This window comes from Leucopleurus acutus, assembly GCF_964270905.1.
Source record: "Leucopleurus acutus genome assembly, chromosome: 1".
Taxonomy (NCBI): Eukaryota; Metazoa; Chordata; class Mammalia; order Artiodactyla; family Delphinidae; genus Leucopleurus; species Leucopleurus acutus.
This window is the reverse complement of record NC_139142.1, coordinates 126603208-126627302: the sequence shown is the minus strand read 5'-3', so window position 1 is coordinate 126627302 and position 24095 is coordinate 126603208. Positions and strand designations below refer to the sequence as shown.

Here is a 24095-nt window from a genome sequence, read left to right as displayed (position 1 = left end):
TTCCTGCACTGGGAAGCTAATTTTGTTCTAAATCAGGGATTGGTAAAGTATGCCTGTGAGCCAAATCTGGTCCTGTTATTTATTTATTTATTTATTTATTTATTTTGTTTTACTAGTAAAGGAGGCTCTTTTTAATAAATAAAGTTTTATTAAAACACAGCCACACCGATTTGTTTTCATAACAGCTATGGCTGCTTTCATGTTACCAAATCAGAGGTAAGTAGTTGTGCCAGAGACCATATAGCCTGCAAAGCTGAAAATATTTACTGTCTGGCCTTTTACAAAAAAAGTATGCTGACTCTTCTCCTTTAAATGCTAGGAGAGAAAGTAACATCATATTTAAAACTTGGAATTAGGATGGTGACCTCTAGTAAATGCCCACAAAAATCCATTACATCAAAAATTTAATTTGAGGGCTTCCCTGGTGGCGCAGTGGTTGAGAGTCCGCCTGCTGATGCAGGGGACATGGGTTCGTGCCCCGGTCCGGGAAGATCCCACATGCCGCGGAGTGGCTGGGCCCGTGAGCCGTGGCCGCTGAGCCTGCGCGTCCGGAGCCTGTGCTCTGCAACGGGAGAGGCCACAGCGGTGAAAGGCCCGCGTACCGCAAAAACAAAACAAAACAAAAAAAAACAGGTGGTCAAAAATTTAATTTGAATGTTCTGTGGAGTTCCTGGAATGGTATTTATGTTTACTAGACCAGTTTTACTCTCTGCAGAAAAATAAATGAAATGATGAAAATTAAATATTTTTGAGAGGAAACTGACCTTACAAATTCTAAATGGCGATATAGAATTGCTGATAAACTGATATTTCTGTGGTTACTTTATAATAATGGCCATGTAACCTCCATTTTTAGGGGCCTAAAAAATACTAATTTATGTTAATGCAGAGGAAAAGTATATAAACTACCAGAAAGTTAAACAAGATAAAAAAAGAAAAGTGATTCCAGAATGTAAAATTGTGTTATTTCTTAGTCATGATCAGTTAGAAAACATGGGGGTGAGCTAATAAAAGCAGATTAACTCTTAAAGATGGCTGGCAATAGTTACAAGATGTCCCCCAAATCACACACCCTCCCAGAGTATGAAAAGAGTTGATTCCACATAAATAGGTACAAAGCATGTAAGCAAGGCTCCTGGCAGTACTGATGCAAGCCCTCAGACATGAATAACAGCCACCAGGATAAGAGTTTTCCTCAACAATATGCCTAAGACTTAGCTGGGACAGTCACTGGCTGACTGTGATCTTTATTTCATTCCATTCTTTGGTCTTTCTGCTGAAACTGAGAACTGAGTACTCACAGCTAAGAAGTTCATTTCAGAAGGATGGGAGCTGAATACTAACTCACCTGACATTCTTAGATTTTGTCAGTTAATAACTTTTGAGGGTAAGCCTGGCAGAAACATCTGCATCTCCACCTCCATTAGTGATTGGGGAAGGGGTGGATATAATAGATGATGTCTGGCAGACTTTTCTCAGCTGTGTCGTCTAAGAAGGCTATAAAAACTGAAGGAAGACCTTGATAGACAAACTCAGCAATAGCCTGGGCTTAGTTGCTGCAGCACTGATGCTGCTTCTCAGACTAAGCCAGACTCACCTCATGTTTCAGAACTCTCTTATTCTTGATTACCTTGAATTATTTTCCTTTTATTTTTGCGGTACGCGGGCCTCTCACTGCTGTGGCCTCTCCCGCCACGGAGCACAGGCTCCGGACGTGCAGGCTCAGCGGCCATGGCTCACGGGCCCAGCTGCTCCGCTGGCATGTGGGATCCTCCCGGACCGGGGCACGAACCTGCGTCCCCTGCATCGGCAGGCGGACTCTCAACCACTGCGCCACCAGGGAAGCCCTTTTCCTTTTTAAAGAATATCTCTGGCAGCTCTGAAGTAGGCAGCATATTCCTAGTGAATATAATGGAAGCTACTTTCTTAACTAAAAGCTTCAGAGCAGTATCTAATATTAGAAACAATTTTTCCCTCAACAAGTTCTTTTAAAATGCACTAGGTTTTTACATGGCTTTAGAGGACTGGATTTTGAAAAATCTCTTTTCCAACTTATATCCAAAGTTGGTAAAAACAACCTCCCAAAGATAGAAGTTCCATTTCATATAAATTCTATATTTATGTGGGAGGAGCCAGAGATATATCATATATTGTAGCAGATAAACTGGAAAAAGGAGCAGTGGGCTATTAACAATGAAGAATTAAAAAAACGATTAAGAGGTGAGGACTAAGAATTGCAAATACTGCAGGCTGAGACAAGCTTAGGATTCAAACATACTGATTTTCAAGTCATTCTTCTAAATAAGGATAAACAGTATTTCAGCAAAGTAATAATTTATACTTGCAACAAATGCTATCTTATTAGTCTGTTAAAATTATTTTATTACTACCACTAATAGTGATTACAATATTCCCTTTTATTTCTAGGAATTCAGTAATTTAAAAATGCTTTCACATTTATTAGTTTATCAATAGCAACAAAAGCTAATTTAAAAGGAGTCTTAATTTCAAGATCTTCTGATATTAAAAAAAAAAATGTTTTTAAGACATGTGGGCATCGTCACCTATGTTGCTGAAAACACTGTTCTTAGGAAACCAGGCAGCCTTGTTTGATGTTTACTTCAGCAACTCCAGAATGAATATAAATGGCTGTCTGATATATGAATGTGAATGTGAAAATCTGGAACCAATCCTATTTTACAGAACACAAGACTTCAGCATTTGGGGCACCTAATTATTGCGATGATAGGTGAGTTTTAGCCTTGATCACACGGCTTACAGCTAGAAATCTGTTTCATAGGAGAATATTTCACGGCATGCAATGAATCTTAAAAACCATGCCATAAACATGCAAACACATGGTTTCAGTTAAATAGCAGATTCAAAACGAGCTTCATTCCTTTAAAACATAATTTGTATAAAAAACAATGTAAGACATTCGACACAGAATTTTTGATGTGCATGGCTGCAGAATTTTACTTTTTTCCTCCTTTAAAGAACTACCACGTTAAAAAAAAAAAGGGATTGAACGATTTTACTCTCTTCAGGGATTAATCTAAAATTGTTTCCTTTCTTTGTCACTTAAATTACAGTCATTCTTAAAACTACCCCACATTTTTCCTTCATTTGGGAATAAAGCTTAAATTTGGACCTGTACAAATAATATTACATTTGTTCTACTATTGAAGGCTGGTTCCAAATTATAATAAATAGCTTTTCTAGACCAGAACCCTTGAAATTCAGTCTTGCTTTATTGCTTTTGATATTAAGACTTTCTACAACTGTTTCAAGGCAAAAACTGTTCTGCTAATTATTACATATCTGGAAAAAAAATCCAAGTTTAAGCAAAAATGATCTCTGTAGAAAGTTTCTGCTTTTTGCACATGGTCATAGTAGGATTTTAAGGGCCAATGCTCAGCCAATGACCCTGACCAAGACAGTAAAAGAAATTCTTAAAAGCCACTCTACCTTCCTTCCTTACAGAAAGAAGGAACCTCTCTCCCTGAAAGATTTCATGAAAAACATGTAGGACAATACGCTTTAGAAGTTATTTCCAAAAGGATGAGCACTATTTTACCATTGAAGCAGGTCGACTGCTTGTAACAAGGCTTGATCCACCATAGTTTGAATTGAGGCTTCCAATTGGTGCATTATGGGATGGTCCCAATAAACTGTGTATATCACTGTGACCAGCAGGCAAACTGGTGGAAGGTCCCACGGCATGGTTCCGCAGCACATGGATAGCATCATCCAGTCTGTCCAAACGATCCTCCATTCGAGATTGCTGTAGGGATTGAAAAAAGACATGGAGGTTACTGATGTTATCTATTAAATTCATTAAACTGCTATGTTTCCTACTTTGGGATATAGGGAAGGCAGCAAGTGAATATGCAATATCAAGTAGCTTCAAAAGAAACTACCTGTACTACGAATCAACAATTAAAGAAAGGATATTTGTAGACTATGCTAAATTAACAAAGCTTCAGAAGCAAATCACTGCTTCATAAAATCTATTTACCAGTCTAGCATGAGGTTATTTCTTTTAGCTTCTACAAAAGCTGAAGGCTACTCTACTGTGTCTGATACTCAATTATCATTGATAAAAAAGATAACCTGTACTTTAACACTGATCTTTGAAATGAGGGCAATTGGAGGAGGGTCTTCAAATCCATCAAATTTAAGTTGTAATTTTGTTTTAAGTGAATATTTATAATACCTATCTGAAATGGTGACCACATCCAAATGTGCTCTTTCACAAAACTGATGAAATGATATTATCTGTCTGTGAATATACACATGCCCCATACACAAACATATTAGAATTTAAGAAAATAAAAGCACATGCCAGTAGAGCTCTTTTAAAAAGAATCACACTCAACAAAAGCCTATTTTTACATATTGTTACAGAAACGAAAATAGTCATTGTTTGATTTTAAAAGACTCTGGAGTCTGTACAGGCTTGATGATTTTAAACGGATAATAGGAAGTATAATTAATTGAAACACAAAAAAGGCACCATCTAAAAGAAATAGTACCTCACAGACATCCTTTAAGAAGGACATTGCATCTTGCAAATGCTCGTGAAGTTGCTGCTCAACTCGATTTTTCTGGCAAAGTCAAGACAGAACAGGAGGCAAAGCACAGGTTAAGATTAACTCCAAAAGAGATGAGGAAATAGCTGATGTGCATGTCAGCATAACATGTTAGTAAAGTTAACGCGGAGACCTGCAAGATCTACTTGTATTAAGGTATGAGAAGGCTGGGATTTAACAGCAAAGTTATAAGGTTAGCATCTAAGTAGCACACATTGCTTATATTTGCTTATATGTGAGAAGAAAACTTTCCTTTAATTTAAAATGTTCTGTTAGTCACAGAAAAAGAACTTTTCTATTTGCAACCTGGAATTACTGAATGATAGCATGACTTAACATTCCATTAAGTCATCCTTATTTTGTTTTTATAATGCTTAGTAATTCTGTGGTAAGCATAGAAAGGCAACAGTAGTTAACACCCTACCACAAATTCTTCACTCTCAATACCTAGACAGGCTCCTTTATTCTACTGCTTTGTTTGTCAATGGTTTTGCTTGTACAATTTACATAATACATTCTTTTTTAAAAAAGAAAACATGGGAAACAATACTCTTCCTGACAAAAATAACTGATGCTACATTTAAAAATTTTAACAGAAATGTAATAAACTATACACAATATCATCATATGAGAAAGAGTAAAATACAACCATTTTGCAATGCTGGACTAATTTTCTCTTACTTGGTCTGTGTGTTTTTTTTTCTTCTTTAAATTTCCTTTACATGTAAACATAAAATTATAGTAAAATTAAACCCTAGATCTGTCAAAGAAACAAAAATCCCATAACACTATTTTAATACCAGCTGTCCTGAGACCAGAAGCCTGATGTCCCAAAGAACAGATGGTAAAAGGCACACCCAATGTGTCTTATATAGTTCAACTAAATCAGGCCATTTGTTAGCAAAGAATTCGTGTGTAATGCTATCCTACTGTTTTTTCATTGTTACTCAAGATTTTCTGGGAAAAAAAAAAGAACTCCACACTATTAGATAAAAGAGACCTTGTATGTTTCTCAGAGGCTCTTACCAGGGAGTGGAGTGAGTTTTCATAGCTTGGGGATGAAGGCGCTTGCCCTCCAGGTCTGGGCCACTGACTGGTACCTGTTAAAACAAAACCCAAAAGCACCCACACACCTTGGTTAACTCAGTGATCTTGATAATGTTCTAAAGGAAAGGGTAAAGATATATTGTAAGTGTGCATAAATTTATGTGAAAATTTTTGTTCAGTCTTCAGCATGTTACTGGCTACTGATAAACCCAACATATTAAATTTTTTTTTCATTATTAATATAACTGTGTAGGGAGTTGAGAAAAAAACTATACTTTGAAACATAACTACATTTATGTTTGCATGTTCTTCACACTCTGTCCAAATGCACACATATCTTGAGAAAATGTACTTAAAATATGCATAATTTAAAATTCTGTCCATCCCCCATATTTTTAGTCTTTATGATCATGCTATTAATGACTTACATTAATATTCACCTGATTCTCTATATCATAATTTGCTTAACCACCGCTACCTCACTGCTAGACGTTTTGGTTGCTTTCATTTGGCTATTATGAATAGTAACTGAATATCACTATATTATGAATGGTAATATTGTGTTTTTTCTTTTGGGGAATATGTCTAAGGATAAATAGCATTTCTAAGTTAAAAGGTATGAACATATTTATGATCCTTAATTCATAAGGCCAAAACTGCTTTCTAAAGGGTCATGTTAACTTGTGCCTCCAGTAATGCACAAATGCACCAATTTCAAATGATTGCAAATACATTTAGGATTATCTGCTAAAAATTTTCCCAACATAATTTACACCAAAACATATTATTTAATTTGGAAAATATCATCATGAAAATTTTATTAAATGTTGTTTACTCTTCAACTTTAGAAAAGTGGCAATATAATAAAAAAAGGAGACAGAAAAAGCAAGGAGACAAGTTCAGAACAGAAAGAATAAAAAGGGAAAAAAAAACAAGAAAAAATAAAAGGGTTAATTCATTCATGTACTGGGGAGAATGCAGTGTTTTAAAATAGCTTTAGGAACTTCCCTAGTGGTCCAGTGGGTAAGACTCCACGCTCCCAATGCAGGGGGCCCGGGTTCAACTGGTCAGGGAACTATATCCCACATGCATGTTGCAACTAAGAGTTCACATGCCTAAACTAAGAGTCCTCATGCCTCAACTAAAGATCCCACGTGCCACAACTAAGACCTGGCACAGCCAAAATAAATAAATAAAATAAATATTAAAAAAAATAAAATAGCTTTAAAACAACCAAAATAGCTTTAAAAAGAAAAAGACAAAACAAATGATTGAAAATCTTTACTATTTCATGACTGTGCATTTGAAAGTAAGTTATGTATAGAAAATAATGAAGACTGTTCAATTAAATATATGGTTTTGTTCTTAACAAATCTTCAGTGACAAACTGAATTATCAATATATTAGAAATCTGAAGTTGGAGAAGGTTTACTTAATGTGTCTTGTTTATTGCTAAATGAAATTTTAAACTATGTTCCACCAGAGCTTGTTGTTGCAGGTTAATTTGCCATATTTAGGAAACTAAAAACTGATGGTAAATTGGAACTATTATAGTTCACTTTAGCTGAGTAACCTAGTAATTGTAGGAATAACTGTATTCCTAGTAACTGTACAAAAAATAGGCACTCACAGTTTTTTGTTTTTGTATTTATTCTGCCTTTATGAAGCGAATGAGGTAAAAGATATGAATGCACTCACTCTGTGAACCTAAAGGTCTTTTTTTTTTGCGGTACGCGGGCCTCTCACTGTTGTGGCCTCTCCCGTTGTGGAGCACAGGCTCCGGATGCGCAGGCCCAGCGGCCATGGCTCACGGGCCTAGCCGCTCTGCAGCAATGTGGGATCTTCCTGGACCCGGGCACGAACCCGTGTCCCCTGCGTCGGCAGGCGGACTCTCAACCACTGCGCCACCAGGGAAGCCCCTAAAGGTCTTTTTGACCATGAGATATTATTATTATTTCTTCCTGATGATAGATCTATCATGTAATCAATGAAGAAAAAAGATACATAGACTTTTGTAATTCTGGCCCACTGATGGCTCATTAGCTATGGATAAGAACTCTGGGGTTGTGAATGGAATTCAAATTCTAGACAGAGACCATAATGCTATAGAATACCTCTGACACTAGACAGATCTGCATCTTTGTCTTTTTATAAAACTAGTACATGAGTAAAATATACAGATTTATTTAGAATCATACTGGTATCTTTATCTCTAGCTTGTGATCACCAACTGCAGCATTATTACACAAATAAGGAAAAACAAAAGTACAAACGCTAAAAACCTAAGGGGTTTCCCAGAGAATAGGTTATTTCCCCCCTTCCTTCCCTGTCACCTGCTATCTGGTGGTAGACATGCACAGAGGTTTTGGGCTTATACTACTTCCTTCTGTTAGATAAGGGCAAGCTTTCAACTCTTTATATAGTTAACAATTTTTGTAATTGCCCTGAGCTTTTTAGTGACCACCCCCAAAAGCTAGCTGTTATTCAAGGATTATAATAAATGTACTTGATATCAAAATTTATTGACTATTTCCAGAGAACAAGTTAGCTGACAAGAGAATCAAATTATTTGGCTAGAAAATCTGGAAAGGCTTTCTTTGATCACTAAATCTAAAATTCACCCAGTGTTTCTGATCTGTTCTCACTCTGAGTGGGATTCAGTAATATGCCACCTAATAAAACTGGTTAATAAATTTAGAGAATAGACAACATCATTTTGCATGGCTGAGAGAAATTCTTAGGACTATTTACCATGCATTTTCTTATTTTGTTAGCTGTTTCCCTTTGTAATCTCACCCTAAACTCAAACTTTCATGAGATACTCCACACTTGGAAAAGGTTGAATAATCCTAAATGTAGCATTGAATGCTTTGCTTTCCACAATCTGGCCCCAGCCAACCTTTCCACTTCCAATATGTGAAAAGAGTTCATAATCAGTCATCTCAATGACTCTGGATGAACAGGTCAGGTACTTTCTTACATCTTGATCTTTGTCACACTTTCTTCTTTTATACTCAAAGTTCTTTCTCCTTTATACTCTCTTCATGAAGTACAGCCGAGGAACTGTAGTTTAGAGTAAATTCTGACGGTTCTATTTTCATTTGTTTATCTCTATTTTCTCAACTAAACTGAAAACTTGCTGAAGTCAGGTAACTGCTTTAACACCAGGCATACTGACAGATGATAAAAATAAATATCTCATTGATGAAATGAGCCTAAACTGAGTAATCCTTTCTCCCCTATCTCCCCCTACTCCCTCTTTATTTTTATTGTGGATGTTCTGAAGATTGCTATTGAGTACTGCAATTATTAAACTTTTATTCACTGATATTCTAGAAGGAGGTAAAGAATTGCAAAGAAATAGAGCAGGAGCCCTGACTGGTCCAGGAACTTGCCCTGCTATGGGCTTTATACAAGATATCCAAAATCCCCTTATTATTTAATCCAGTCCAGACAAGAGTTTCTCTTCCTTTCAGCCTAAAGTATCCTAACTAAAACAATATCATCATCTCAGAAGCTTCTTTCTTGTAAGCATTTTCTATGCAGGAATGTTATGTTCTTAGTCTGAAAAGTTCCCAAGGAAAATGAGCAGGATTTAAACAAGAACGATGAATGCCTTAGAAACTGCCTATGTTGCTTTGCACCTGTGCAACTATTCTTACAAGGTCTGTCCTGAGTCTGACTGATGCTCAGGCATAAGGAAGAGGGCAAGTGTAGAGCACACATAGGGGGTAGGAATTTTTACTCTAGATGACAGGCTCCTGCCACACAAGGTACAAAATAATTTGTACATTATTATATAGGAGCTCTGGTTTGCTCTTTTTTATTTTTCCTTCAACTGTGAATACTTTATCACCCATTGCTTTCCTTTTTTCCTCCTCCCTTTCCATGTCTGCTCTGCCAGCCTGGGGTGTGTGTGTATGTGGGGGTGGTTATAAGAAGAAAACACTAGATACAGGAGATGAGACACAGAGATGCACCTGTATAAAATCAGTCTTTGATGCCATTTCAACAGGAATATATGAAAATATTTTTCTTTGAGTATGATTGCAGAACTGAAAAAAGAAGCCTATTAATACCTTCATTACACAATTTAACCTTTCACAGATCTTCATTAATCAGCTGAATTAAAGGTGGAAAGAGGATATCATCCACTAAACATCAAATAAAAATGGAGAAGGGAAGGGTAAGCTGGGACAAAGTGAGAGAGTGGAATTGACATATATACACTACCAAATGTAAAACCGATAGCTAATGGGAAGCAGCCGCATTGCATAGGGAGATCAGCTCGGTGCTTTGTGACCACCTAGAGGGGTGGGATAGGGAGGGTGGGAGGGAGACACAAGAGGGAGGGGATATGGGGATATAGGTATACGTGCAGCTGATTCACTTCGTTATAAAGCAGAAACTAACACATCATTGTAAAGCAATTATACTCAAATAAAGATGTTAAAAAAATAAACAAATTCAAAAAAAAAAAAAGGAGGAGGAAATGTGAGATTTTACTTTGGACCATTATTTTTTGAAAAATGTCTAAGTTTCTAATTCTTCATTTTACTGATGTCCCTGCATAGATGCTGAGCTCCTCTGCTGCCTGCCTTCCCAACCAGTGTTAATGGAAACCAAGGACACTTTTATCTTACTGGGCTGGGCAGAGGAGAAGAGGCAGTGGGAACATACAGTAAGGGCCAATATAGCTACCTGAGATGAGAAAGTGAAACAGGTTGTGGCAAAAATGACACTGATAATTTTAGTAAAACTCTGCCAAGAGGGTGAGTATGGTTAAAGTTACATCATTCTTCCTGTAATTTCATCCCTCTGTTAAACAACAACTTTAAGTCAATGGGTCTTTCATAGTCCTGTCTATGTGGGGAACAGCTGTTCAGCTTTTACTAGACAGCTGAAGCCATGGTGTCTGAGAAAGTGGCAGAACCCACTAATAGCTGAAAGCAGCTGCCAGCAGTTCATCATTTCCACACTGGAATGCTTCTTAGCAGAGTCACAAGGCTAAATCACAGAGCACAGGTGATAGCCAGGGCCCTGATACACCAGAGCCTTGATTTTCAGAAACCCTGAACAATGCAAAAAGGCTTCACAGCAACAACAACAACGCCACATGGACTGAACTAGTGACTTTGATCAGGAATAGAGAATCATTTCTGAGGTCAACTGTTGGAGGAAAATGGCAATTTTTACACAGTTATCTAATGTCTTTTCCTTAGAACTAATACATTTCTTCTTTAGCATGGTTTTTCTCCAAACACTGCTCAGGAAACACATTCCAAGTTTTATAGCTTAACAGATCAGATCCAAGCATCTTCTTGTAATTTGATTTATTCCTAATAAATCAAAAAATTCCTATTTACAATAATAATAGTTGTATCTCAACAAATTTATAGTGTAGGATAGTATCTGGAACTTGTTAAAACTACTGTAAAGAAAAACAGGAAAAAAGCAATGCAAATCTGAATACTTATTTAACTCCACTAACAATATTCATACACATTCACAAAGAGTTCTTTTCTTTAGCAAAAAAACCCTACATTATCCCCAAGAATTTATATATATATATGAAATAATAACTCAGTGGACTTAAAAATAAAGACAAACTAGTGCAGAGTTTTTCATTTGAGTCTTATACATGGTACGTGGAAAATGCAGGGAATAAGGAAGAAGTTATATATACTTCTAAATAGGTTATTTTATTTTCTATGTTAGCTTATCAAAATTTTTGATTCATCTCCTTCTCTATATTTTACCTTCATCCCAATTGCTTAGCCTTATTTTTTACCCTGTTATAATAATTGTTCTTAGAAATTATCACAAATTATTTTAAGAATCAGAGAAGATATGAACAAATAATTCAGACAGGAAATACTTCAATATTCTCCAAAATGAACTCAGGAGAAGGCTCTGTTTACATGTTTTCTCAGGATAGAAATGGTTTTTTTGGTGTGAGTTTTTACTATATTTTATTGAAAAATAAACTTCAAATATTTCCAAGTAGCCCTATGCATGTTATCAAGTAGTTAGATAAAACAAAAGCCTACCTGTGAGAGGTGAGGGTGATCCAACTGGTGTTGACGGATTTGATGGAAAACTACTGCTGGTATGGTCAGGAGAATAAATCTAACCAGAAAACAAAAGATATGCACATATCAGTGTGACACATATCAGTGTGTCAATTTGCATGGAGTTATTTCTATAATCTAAGCTGCCACCCTTAAGCCTCAGAGTGAAAAACTGTTTAATCAATTTTAGAACTATTCCATTGCATAAAGGCTATAGAAGCCCCAGTTTTAAAACTCGGATTAAAAAGTATCATATATATTCTAATATGAGAGGAATAAATAGATCATACCTATTTCTTTATTATCCTAGTTGAAAGTAATTTAAATTTCTAATTGCTAGAACAAAAAAGAGAAGTGATAAAAGTGACTATAAAGTCAAGTCTGATAAACAATCTTTCTAGAATATACCATCTAAATAAATTTTATTCATTAAAAATAATCTTAGGAAACTGTTACCTTTTGAAGAGAAAAGTCCTAAAAATAGTTTTAAAAGTCAAAGAAAGTGATTTTTAAAAATAGTTACCCCTTATTTCTTTTAGAAAGTTGTTTGAGTAACTACATTTTTGCCAAATTTAGCTCCTAATGTTGTGTGAGTGTTGAAAAAAAATCAAACTTGTTTTCAAAGGATATTTTGTCACCCTTGGAGAAAGTGAAAAAACCCTGAAAGTTCTTAAAAAAATGTTCCCCAAATAATCTGTGGACTTTACCTCCTAAGAGGTAACATATCTGGATGCATAAATTTTGGTATTTTGGCTAAAGGTTTTGTTGTAACACTTTATATTTATTTCATATTGCTAAAAAAAATAGTGACAGAAATTCATTCAAGTTTACATAATTAACTATTAAACATTTAAAAAGTCTCTTTAATCCACGCACCAACGGTTCCTAGGAACTCCTCTCTAGGACAATCCCATTCCTATAACAGGCATCATAAATCATCTTCACATCTCAGCACTCAGGGCAGACAAATCAACTTATTTGGAGAAACTGTGGTCAAATATTTTAAATAGGAAAACTACTTGTGGGTGCAAAGTGTCATCCAATAGAAATAATCTTGCTCTGAGTAAGTTTAGAGCTCTAATAAATTTAAAGAGGCCCAAATTATGGCATATATGGGGTCTCAGCACTGGTTTTACAGACAGTATAATACGTTGAAAAAGTCAGATACTAGGACAGGCTCACGTAAAACAAAATTCCACAGGTCACAATCATCAAACATTAACAGCTTTCATTTTTTTTTTTAAAAAGAAGATAGCACCAATTAAATTGTAAGCATTGACTACAAATGAGTATGTCTATACCAATTTGTATGATGTTACTAAATTGTAACTGGAAATCCCTTTACACACCAACTCTTTCCAAAGAGCCAGATCTAAAAGTTGTATATTCAGGTTGGAAAGTCATTTCATTTTATTAAAATTTTTTTTTTTGCCACGCCAGGCAGCTTGCGGGATTATACTTCTCCGACCAGGGACTGAACCCAGACCCCCAGCAGTGGAAGTGCCGAGTCCCAACCACTGGACCGCCAGGGAATTCCCAGGTTGGAGAGTCATTTTAGAAAAGCACAGTTATCAAGAAGACTTCAAAAAACTTTATGGGAAGACTTAGTAATAGGGAAGTAGTATGCTATAACATCAATGTTGTTGGTCTTAAAGTTGTCAAAGTTGTTACCTTTTAAAAGTTGTCACTTTTCACACCTGTGAAAATTAGCTAAAGGTCACATTTTGGTTCCTAATGGCTTGCATACATACAGTGATTTATTTCAACCATAAGTAAGTTGGATAACGTCACCGAACTTCAACAAAAACATATCTCAACATACCCTTTTATTTTTGTAAATCACTATTTCTCATGTTTATGATTCAAATAATTATAACTTTTATGAACAACTGATGCTAACATATGAAATATGTCTTGACTATAATACTGGTAAGGGAGGGAAGGGTTGATAACACTGATGGTGGGTGGCTGAGGAGTGAAAGAAGTTCCATTTCCATGCAAAACTTTGATTATCATAAACTAGACTAACTTGCTGACTTTCAATTTCCTTGACCATATGAATTAATCGCATGAAAGCACTGGAGAAACAGCATTTCCTGTGTATCATACCTCCCGCTTTGTTTTCTTCATATTGCTTACATGAATCCCTAATTGCCTAAATTTGTTTACTTGTTTATCATATGTCTTTCACCCTTTTCCCTAATGAAATGCATGTTCCAGAAGAGCAAGGACTTGGTCTTATTCAGACCAATGTGAATTACACAGCATCTGCAGTAGCTTCCGATTCTACAACAGTGCTGGTAAATAAATACTTGCTTAAAGAATGAATGGTATCTTCCTTGAAAGAAGTTAGCATTTGGGTATCCCTTTTAAATCCTTGGATGTATAATTTTTACCCAGGCTCCTTCTCTCTTTTACTCTCTTATACAGTTCACTTAATGTAGATTTTCCAAGAGCTCCAGTCTCAGTTTTCTTTTCTATTTACCTGTGTTTCCTCTCTTTGTAATACCATTCTTTATAAAGTATCAACTATGACATCCATGTGAATGACTCCTAAGTTGACACCTCTATCCTCCTACTGGTTGCTGGACCTCTCCATCTGAGCATATCTTTCTTTCATCTCAAGCTCAGTATGTCCAAACCCAAACTTTGCATCACTGCCCCAAGCTTCCCACCCTTCCCATCTCTACTGTTCTGTTTCCTCTATCTCAGTTAGCACCAGTATTCTCCTGGTCACCAAAACCACTCTCACTCTCCCCTCCTTTCTCCTGCTCCTCCACTCTTCCCACCATAGACACCAATGCTCACAATTCTCTATAATGTTTATGGGATGGGCATACATCATTCTCACTGCCATTACACTACCTTAAACTTTTACTAGAACTTATGGCTGAACTATTTAAGTCTTTATATTTTTAGTTACTCCCCGCTCCTTTCATCCCATACATAATTGACTGAGCTATTGTCCTCAACCAGTTTTGAACAAATGCCATATAGCACTTCCTGTTGTCTACTAAATAAAACAGAATGACATTTGACGTATTCCATTATCTGGTTACAAAAATATCTTTCTACCTTATAACCTACATAAAGCATTATATCAAACAAAATATTTTTTTCATTTTCTGAACACAGCTTGTCCTTGCAAAAGGCTTGTTTCTTAACTTCTCCCTGATGGAATTCTGTAACACATCAAAGCCCAACTCAAATGTAACCTCCCCACTTACACTCATTTTCACTTCCCTTATATTCTTAGTGTAACCTGTTACTTCTCTTTGGTATTTTACTTCACACTATGCTCTATGTTACCATTTTTCTATCTTCTCTCCTTGACTGTAAGCTCTTTGAAAGCAGGGGCCTTATACTGTTCAACACTGAATTTCATCATTGTCACTGTTTTGCACAAGTAGGTGCTGAATATTAAAAAAAAAAAAACTTGAGCGATAAAATTGCACATGAAATTTGCTACAATATTTTTTTTTTTTTTTTTTTTTTTGCGGTACGCGGGCCTCTCACTGTTGTGGCCTCTCCCGTTGCGGAGCACAGGCTCCGGATGCACAGGCTCAGCGGCCACGGCTCACGGGCCCAGCCGCTCCGTGGCATGTGGGATCCTCCCAGATCGGGGCACGAACCCGTGTCCCCTGCATCGGCAGGCGGACTCTCAACCACTGCGCCACCAGGGAAGCCCGCTACAATATTTTTTGATAAAAAAGCAGAATTCAGTAAATAGCAGTTTATCTCAGCATTTATACAGTGGGGTTCAGTAACAGTAATACCAAGGGGAGAAAAAGATACTATTATAAAGATGAATTCATTTACAAATCAATTTTACGGTATAAGCTTTGAGAACAACAATATGGTAAGGTTCCAATATTTCTGAGAATTAGTGTTGATGTACTAAGCTGTCCATACCACAACATTAGGCAGGTATGGGCTTTTGAGGATATAAGCAGGCTATCAACCCTTATTTTCCCTGATAACTCTGCCATTACAGCGAAATAATCCCTAAGCACGTGAAGGACTGGTGACAACTTCCTTATCTCAAAGAGGAAGTTTATACTTTAGAGTCATTTTCCAATGACTACCTTGCAATGACTAAGCAAAATGATGTTATATATAAAGTGGGTGTGGGCTCCTAAAAATCACTGTGAAAACAGGAGAAGCAGTACCAAAAGCATATCAACATATAATTTCTGGTGTTTTTATCAAAAGCACCTTCTCCATTTGTATAATAAAAGGTATTTTCTCCACTCACTCATCACATTCCCTGGTTCTATTTTGCCCTAAATTAAAGTGATGACAGACAGAATTGTTACTAATACTTTTCCTGAACTGACAGATAGCCTGGCAAATTACAGGACTTTTTCTTGTCCCTTTTACTTTCATAAAAAGAACATGTATGTGGGAAGGGAGCAACATTAAAAGAGCAGAATAATACAGCCTTTTAGATCACAGATCATGTCATTAAACTTCACTTCTGCAAATTTATTCTATTACCAAATGACATACAAACTATACTTATTCTATAGAAACTGTTGTGCTACTTTAAGAAATTCTAAACATAAGGCTTTATTTGACAAAGAGCATTCTAAATCAGGAATACATTACTTTTTGTACTTTCTGACCTTAAAGAACCCCTAACATAGATGTTTCAAAGAAAAAAAAGAGAAGGAAAAAAAATCAGTTACTTAAAAAATGGGGATGGGAGTGATTTAGAATCTAGAGCCTAAACACAAAGTAAGAACTCATTCTACATGCAGTCCATGGTCCTCATACTGTTAAGTGACCAATGATGAATAACTCCCAATACCTTCTGCCAGGCTTAAACGGTAATATGCCTCATTTTACTGCAACAAATGAGGCTCCTCCTCCTATCAGTCATGGTCTATTCCAATCAGCAGGGTGCCAATAAGCCAGAAGCTAATGAAAAGGGCTTCAGACAAAAAAGAAACAATGGAGTGCTCCCAAGCCCAACCTTGGAACTGCGAGCCCAATTTTTTAAACACTACAGTGCACATTTCAGTTAATCTTTATTATGCTAATGTTATTGAGTCTAAGGAACAAAGAAACTTATTTCATGAATTACTTTTAAACATCAACTTCCCTGAATTTTCTTTTCTTTTGTTAGAGACTACTGACCATTTAACTATCTAGATTAAAACATACACACACATACACATACACAATACACACACATACACATACTCTCTCCCTTTCCTTTGCTCTGAGGTAGAAATCAAAACATAAATTATCACAAAGAAGTCTGATATAATCAACAAAGTTCAACAGTCTTCTTGTTTGATCTCCTCTAAATTAAAGACCAAGTGTTTTGATATGGTATTAGGCACTGAAATAAACCAGATGTTTCTTCTCTATATAACTCTCCACGGGCACAATCTTAAAGGGTTATTGTCTGGCAGACGTTCAGGGAAACACAGAAATGGCACGAATATCCAGATTCTCCTTTCCCTCTATCTACACCAGTTTATTATCTAAACTAATGCATAATCCATAGGGCTTTGGGAACTTTGTGTAAATACTTTCATGTACAATTCTCTTTCTAGCTATCCTGAGATTAAGACCACAATTATCCAGGCTTAAACCTAAAATAAAGGAACCTTTGCGAATGTATTATCTGGCCTTACATGTTTAATCACCCAGTATTCTGTGTGCTTTTTAATACATAAACTGAAGAACAAAGGTTGTAACCTCTGTTTCACACATGAAAGACCATCTAAGACATATATCAGACATTTGGGGAGCTATTAGAAATAACTTCTAATGACAATAGCATGGCATTTCTCCATCTAAACCTAGATGCTGTATTTAAAATGTCACATTCTATAGAATTTCAAATTTCAAATACTCATGGTCACCATTTCCAAAGATCTGTAATACCTAACATCAAATTCTGAGACGCATGTCAGACTCTCAAATGTAATCCTCATAAAATTCCTTCTCCTCATCTCTTCTAATCCTTCCTATCCCCAATGTAATTTTTTGTCTGTTTTTCAGGACATTCTAAGAGCACTAAAGTGAATGTGAGTTTGTAATGGAAGTTAGAGAAAGAATGTGTTTGGGGGAGGTGTCTGGTGCAGAGTGGGGCAGGAGATGGATTGAAGGAAGGGATCTGAAGTGTGCAGACTATGGCATGCAGTGATGGAGCAGATGGAATGCATCACCATCAGCTATGACAGAAATGATTTATGGAATGACCTGGCTGCTCCTGCCTAGTAACAACACAGGATGACAGAGCTGAGTTTCCATGACAACCAAAGCCCACCCACTAACTAGATTAAACATTCTCCCCTGGCTTCCACTCACACTGAAGTTAGATCTTCTTTTCCAAATGCCAATTGGTTTAGCTAGTATGTTGGTCGTAATATGGCAGAATAGTCAAGGACTTGAACGGTAACTGAAAAGGAGCTTGGAGGACCACTGACAACATCACAAATTCCTGCCTGCCTATCTGCCAAGGATCCTTTATGGAAGTCTTCCTTGAATAAACAAAAACTTTTGAGAAAAAAGCCCCTGAAATGCAGGTTATACTTTTTTAAGTTGGTTAGTATCGAAAGTTCAAATGTTATTTGTCTTTCTACCTGTGAAGTATCTGCTACTGGATTCTTACAGAATCATCAGAAGGAACTGGCAAGTCAATCAAATACCTGGGAGGCACTCATTTAATATTATAGAATAATTTTCTTCCAAAGTAGGTAGTTTACATCATGTGGAGTGAGTCCAGAATAAGTGAGACCACTCCCTTTAATCCTCATCAACACCTTGTAAAATAACAGTCACTGTACCACTGTCTTTCTGGAAGTGAAGCTAGTTAGATCAGATCTAATCTAATATCTAGGCTTTACCTTTCCTAGCCTGGTGATCCCTAGGGCAAGTTACTTAATCTTTCTGAGCCAAAGTTACTTAACCTTTTAAACCTTAGTTCCTCATCTGTAACGTGGGAATAATAATGCCAACCTCACAGGGCTTTCTTGAGGATTAAATGAAACGACACATGTAAATGCTTAGTATAGTGCCTAGCACCTAGTAAGCATACAAATTACAGATGATATTTTTGTGGGTTTTGTTATCATCATCATCATTTTTGTCATATGATGCAAGACTGAATTCAACAAACATTTACTGAGCTCTATTTTGTGTGAGCCACCACTATGTGGTAGATGAATTTGACTTGGCTTCATTTCTCAAGAAACGTGTACTGCTCTAGAGTAACATTTATTTACAGAAACCATTCACAAAGAGGTTTATCTCTTTAAATTTCAACAGCTGCTTCCTACTACTCACACATTAAGTGGTCTGCCTTTCCCATGAACAGCAGCAAATGTGTTTGACAGAGTTAACTGCACTTCATAGTAAGATATAAGTAAGACAACTCTGTAAAAATTCTGAGAGGCATATCACTCAGGAGGAAAAAAGGAAGGAAGAAAAAGCCTAAGGAGAAACTTTAGAAAATACAAAGCAGAAGTACCTCTTAAATAATTAGATTTGGAATCTTTACGGACTACCGGTAAACGTTCTCCCAAAAGAGTGGATTTCGTTTCAATGTTTTAAGGATCATATATATTAAAACCGATCACTGCCTTTATTAAAGCAATTCATTGCTTTGTCATTAACATTCTGGTGTGATGTAAACTACTTGCTGAGGAAAATACTATGGGATTCCTTCAAATTAGTTTTACTCATTTTAGCGTGGGTTCTTCAATGAATCTGTTTTTTTCCTTTTTGGAAAGGCTCTCATCTCCTATGTCTTAAATGAATCAGCAGCAGATGCTTATTCTTTCCTTTAAAAAAAATATATAAAATACCTTCCATGTTAGAAAAAAATCCTTATAAAAGCACTTCCTTCTCTGGATCAGAAGAATAACTGAGTTATGTTTCTTGGTTCCACTTGACTTATTTTAATGGGCAACTCACAAAGTATATGTTTAAAACTAATAAACAGATTTAACTATTAACCTCAGTAATCTGTGCTTTAGATTTCAAAATGCCCAAATTTCTTTTTCTTTTCCCTACATCTGTTGCATTAAGACAAAAACAGATATTTAAATGGAAAGTAGAAGGACAGTTCTTGTGGGAATAGGGTGGGCAAGTGTTCTTGTGAATTATTTTAAGGGCAGTACAAATCAATACAAACCGAAAATAGCTCTAAATGAGTAATGAAGTGGTCCTGTTATAACTACACCCTTTAACTATGACACATACTGCCCACAAAATCTAACCACTGCATTCAGCAGTGTAAAAATCATTCGGCAAAATATGTAAATTCAATACTTACAGATGCCAAAGCTTTTCCAAGTGCATCACCTGTCTGTGAGCTTCCAGCAGCATTTCCTCTGGTTCCTGAATATTTCAAAGAGGAAAACAAATTAAGAAGTTTAGCAGGCAAGGAGGCATGCTTTTTTAGCACTCTGCCATTATTTCAACGGTGTTCTCCATTGTTGTTGCACATCTGTCACAATAAACCTGCAAATACTCTGCATGTGTTGTATTTAGTAAGCTAAAGTAAAGGTGGGTTCCTTACCAGTTTGTACATTAATGAAAATCAGAAAGTTTCTTTTCCTCCTTTCTTTCATTTTTAAACTCAATACTAAAAAATACGTTGAGTCAAAAGGTACAAATTTCCAGTTATAAGTAAGTACTGGGGATGTACATGATAAATATAACTAACACTGCTGTATGTCACTTAGGAAAGTTAAGAGAGTAATCAAAGGTTATCATAAAGAAAAAAAAATTTTCTATTGCTTTAATTTTGTGTCTATATAAGATAATGAATGCTCACTAAACTTATTGTGATAATCATTTCATGATGTATTTAAGTCAAATCATTACACTGTACACCTTAAACTTATACAGCACTATATGTCAATGGTGTATCTCGATAAAGCTGGAAGAAAAAAATATGAAAAGAATAAAAAAATATATATATGTATTGAAAAATATGAGATTCACTACAAATCGCCAAATTCAGTTTTAGGGAGTTTTGCCAACCTAAAAAAGCTCACCTAGGATGCTATCTGATCCATTGATGGGAGGGGTGTGTGAGGCAGCAACATAAGGTGAACTGCTGGTACTGGCACGGTGGAAGCTGGACATTGGTGGAAGACTTGTGTTTATGTCTGTTGGTGAAACTGAGTGTGGAGGATAACTCTAAAGAAAGGGGGAAAGAGACATGATCTATTAAATATATTTTCTGAATAATATGCACATATAACTGGGCAACTACTATAACAGGTTAAAAAGAACATCATAAATTAGCAGCTGAAGAGCACTACTCTTGTCATTTACTTTTTCAAAAGGCATGAAGTAAGCCTAGAAGTATTTCAAAATTCAGAAGTTTTGGCAGAATCAAATCTTACACTTGTAATCCAAAAGAAACACAAGTGAGGACAAAGTGTTGCTGCACCCTAGTCATGTGTTACAGCCTACCAAGCGGTCATGTGAATGAAGGCTGCCATAACTACTGGATTGAGACATGTGGGAAGTGGAGGTCCCCAGAATTCCACCAAAACCAGGCTGGCTCATCCCATTTGATGAACTCCAAAGGTCAGAAGAATTGTGGGTCCCATCTAAGACAAAAAGAGAAATATAAAATTTTCCTTAGCCAATATTTTTTCTTTTATTTTGATGATGCTATAAAAATTCAAAGGGTACCCTCCAGATATGTTTTTCTTCCCCTTTCCAACCTAGTCTTACATCTAGTTTTCTTCCCTCCAAACTGTATAGTTACTATGTTAAATGAAGGAAAAAAGCTTTATAGTTAGAGGGAGAAAAAGTAATTGAAACTGTAGTAGGCAGGTCATTATAAAAATCCTCACAAGACCTAAATTCATATCAGGGAGGACAATAAAAATTCCAAATCTGGAGATAGGTTGGATTTAACTTTTGGTTAAATGGTATACCCATATACAAAAAGTTCTTAATCTATAAGCAATGTATATTATACCAAACATTCTCAAACTAGAATAAAGAAGTTTCTCTTACAGAGAACCTAAGTAATGGATAATGACTATATTATAGTCAGCCTTCAAAAGAAATGTGTTAGCAATGACTTCACTCACCAATGTAAAGTCAAGGAACCATTTATGTAGTAATTTATTGCTCCCATAGTCCAAAACCACAGAAGACCAAATAAAAATGATTTGCTAACAAGAATGAAAGGAAGTGCAACACTTTTTCTCTCTTAAAGTCTTATTCTGTTCTATGATATTCACTTTTTATTTGCACTGATAATTCTAGGGGTGATATGAATCTGTAATTTAAACAAGAAACTAAAATTGTTAATAGCTTTTATACATTTAAATCCTAAAATGAGAAAGAGCAGCTTTACTCACTTTTCTCAACTGAAGTCCTTTATAAATTCAATCAATATTAGATGGGCACTCCGATGCTTCGCTGAGTAATCCAACTATATTGCAGTCAGCAATAGGAAACTTTAAAACTAAATTTTAATTTGCTTCAGCCAAACATATCTAGATAAAAAATGTCTGAACTTCTATACAGATATTCTCTTTCCTCACAACTTTAAAATATTAGCTAATATACAAGAGATAACTGTTGTAGTACTTGACAACTATTTGGCAGTACTTACCTTGCATAAAGAAAGTGCTAGCAAACATACTGGTTGGTGGCTTGGGAGATGGATAACTAGGAGATTCACGGTTGAAGTCATCTGAATTTGGGGATGGTGCATATACCTTAAAATTAAACAGGAAATTTAATTAAAATGTAAATGACTGTCATACCACTTATGTAAAATGTGTTACATTTCCTGAAGGGCCTAAAAAGGCCTATCCAATATCTAAAAAGGCCTACCACAAATCCAAACAAACGGCCTAAATCCTCATAAATAACGTCTAACTTGGATATTATCTACCTGTTTGTTTTTAGCTGATTACTAGAGAAAAAACTATTCTAAATATCCCTGTAATGCATCTTTGTGTGACAATTACATCAGGTGGTTGAATAAAGTCACAAATGTTGACTTTGCTTACAAAACACAAATCCATACAGGCTCATGATTCAAAATGTGACAGTGGAAACTAATGTCTTTTGAATACAGCATGAAATAAAATTTGTTTTATTTTATGAATTTGTTCATAAAATCCATTCTTTTCACTGTTACAAGATTTATCAAAATCAAAATGAGTTAGACTAAATGTTACTATTCTTTATGACTATTAAAAGTTAACTGTGAAAGGCACAACACAATTGTTCAGAAACTTCCTTAACTTAGTAGGGTTGGCAAAATTAAACCAAGTTCTGCTCAGGGGTTTTAATTCTTTAATTTCAAGTAAATTTTCAAGTCTGGCACAGCTTTCAGGAAAGGCTCATTTAATCTGTCAGAGCAGTATTAATTTCCTGTGGTAAACCTTTGCTTCAGATAAACAAAGTATGAACATTTTGAATTGGCAAATGGCCAACTCTGTCATTTCTCTGGAAAACTAAATGGGCATCCAAATAACTGTAATAATCAAAACATGATCAAACCATTCTCATGATGACTACTGAAACCAAGAAGGAAGACAAGTAAGTAACACTTAAGGTGATACATGGTCTGTTAAAGTAAAAGTAAACCAGGAGTCAGGAAGAATGGAAAGGTGTCCTACTGTGAGCAGTGTATGAAACGTATTTCTTTTGTTTAGTCTGATAAGGGTACAACTATTAAATTTTAATCCAAAATAAAAATTCAAAGTGTTCACTTAACGTGGAAAAAAGTAACTAGCTCAATAAAATTATGGGAGGATGCGTAAAAAAAAGCATCCACATATTTTTTGCATAAGCACAGAAGATTTCTGGAATTACACATAAGAAACTTAATGGTTACACCTCTGGACTTATAACTGGGGAGGAAAACATTTGCTTTATGCCTTTCCACACAGTTTGATATTTTTATCAAGCATACATTCCTATGCACTAATAAAAAAGTGGAGGAAGCACACACAGATTAAAATGGGAGCCAATTTTTTATTTACATAAACTGTCATTTATTCTTTCTCTGAGGCATTAACTAACTGTAAAGATTCCTGGCAAATTACCTAACCTTCTGAGGCTCAATTTCCTCATTTGTAAGATGGTGCTAACATTACCTGCATGGGGGGGCAGGGGTTGATGGGAAGATTAGATGAGATAATACATACAAAATGTTTAGGGAATTCCCTGGCGGTCCAATGGTTAGGACTCTGCACTCTTAATGCTGAAGGAACAGGTTTGATCCCTGGTTGGGGAACTAAGATCCCATAAGCCGTGCGGCCAAAACAAAACAAAACAACCTCCCCCCAAAACAAACAAAAAAACAAACAAAACCCACAAAAACAACCTGGATTCCTCAAGACGGCTAAGGCGCACAGAAGGCTCGAAAATGTTTAGC

At 35.9% G+C, this 24095-nt stretch overlaps 1 protein-coding gene across 5 annotated transcripts in view; it reads right to left on the bottom strand.

Moving 5' to 3' along the window:
* TCF12 (transcription factor 12) overlaps window positions 1-24095 on the bottom strand; it is a 383916-nt gene that overhangs the window by 27448 nt on the left and 332373 nt on the right. For all 5 annotated transcript variants that reach the window (XM_082846535.1, XM_082846531.1, XM_082846532.1 and 2 more), the window contains 7 exons: window positions 22317-22422; window positions 21155-21294; window positions 20731-20875; window positions 20004-20068; window positions 11690-11768; window positions 5619-5692; window positions 3578-3784 (listed from right to left, as the gene is read on the bottom strand). In XM_082846535.1, coding sequence (XP_082702661.1) covers window positions 3578-3784; window positions 5619-5692; window positions 11690-11768; window positions 20004-20068; window positions 20731-20875; window positions 21155-21294; window positions 22317-22422 — 816 coding nt within the window. The remainder of the gene's footprint in view (window positions 1-3577; window positions 3785-5618; window positions 5693-11689; window positions 11769-20003; window positions 20069-20730; window positions 20876-21154; window positions 21295-22316; window positions 22423-24095) is intronic.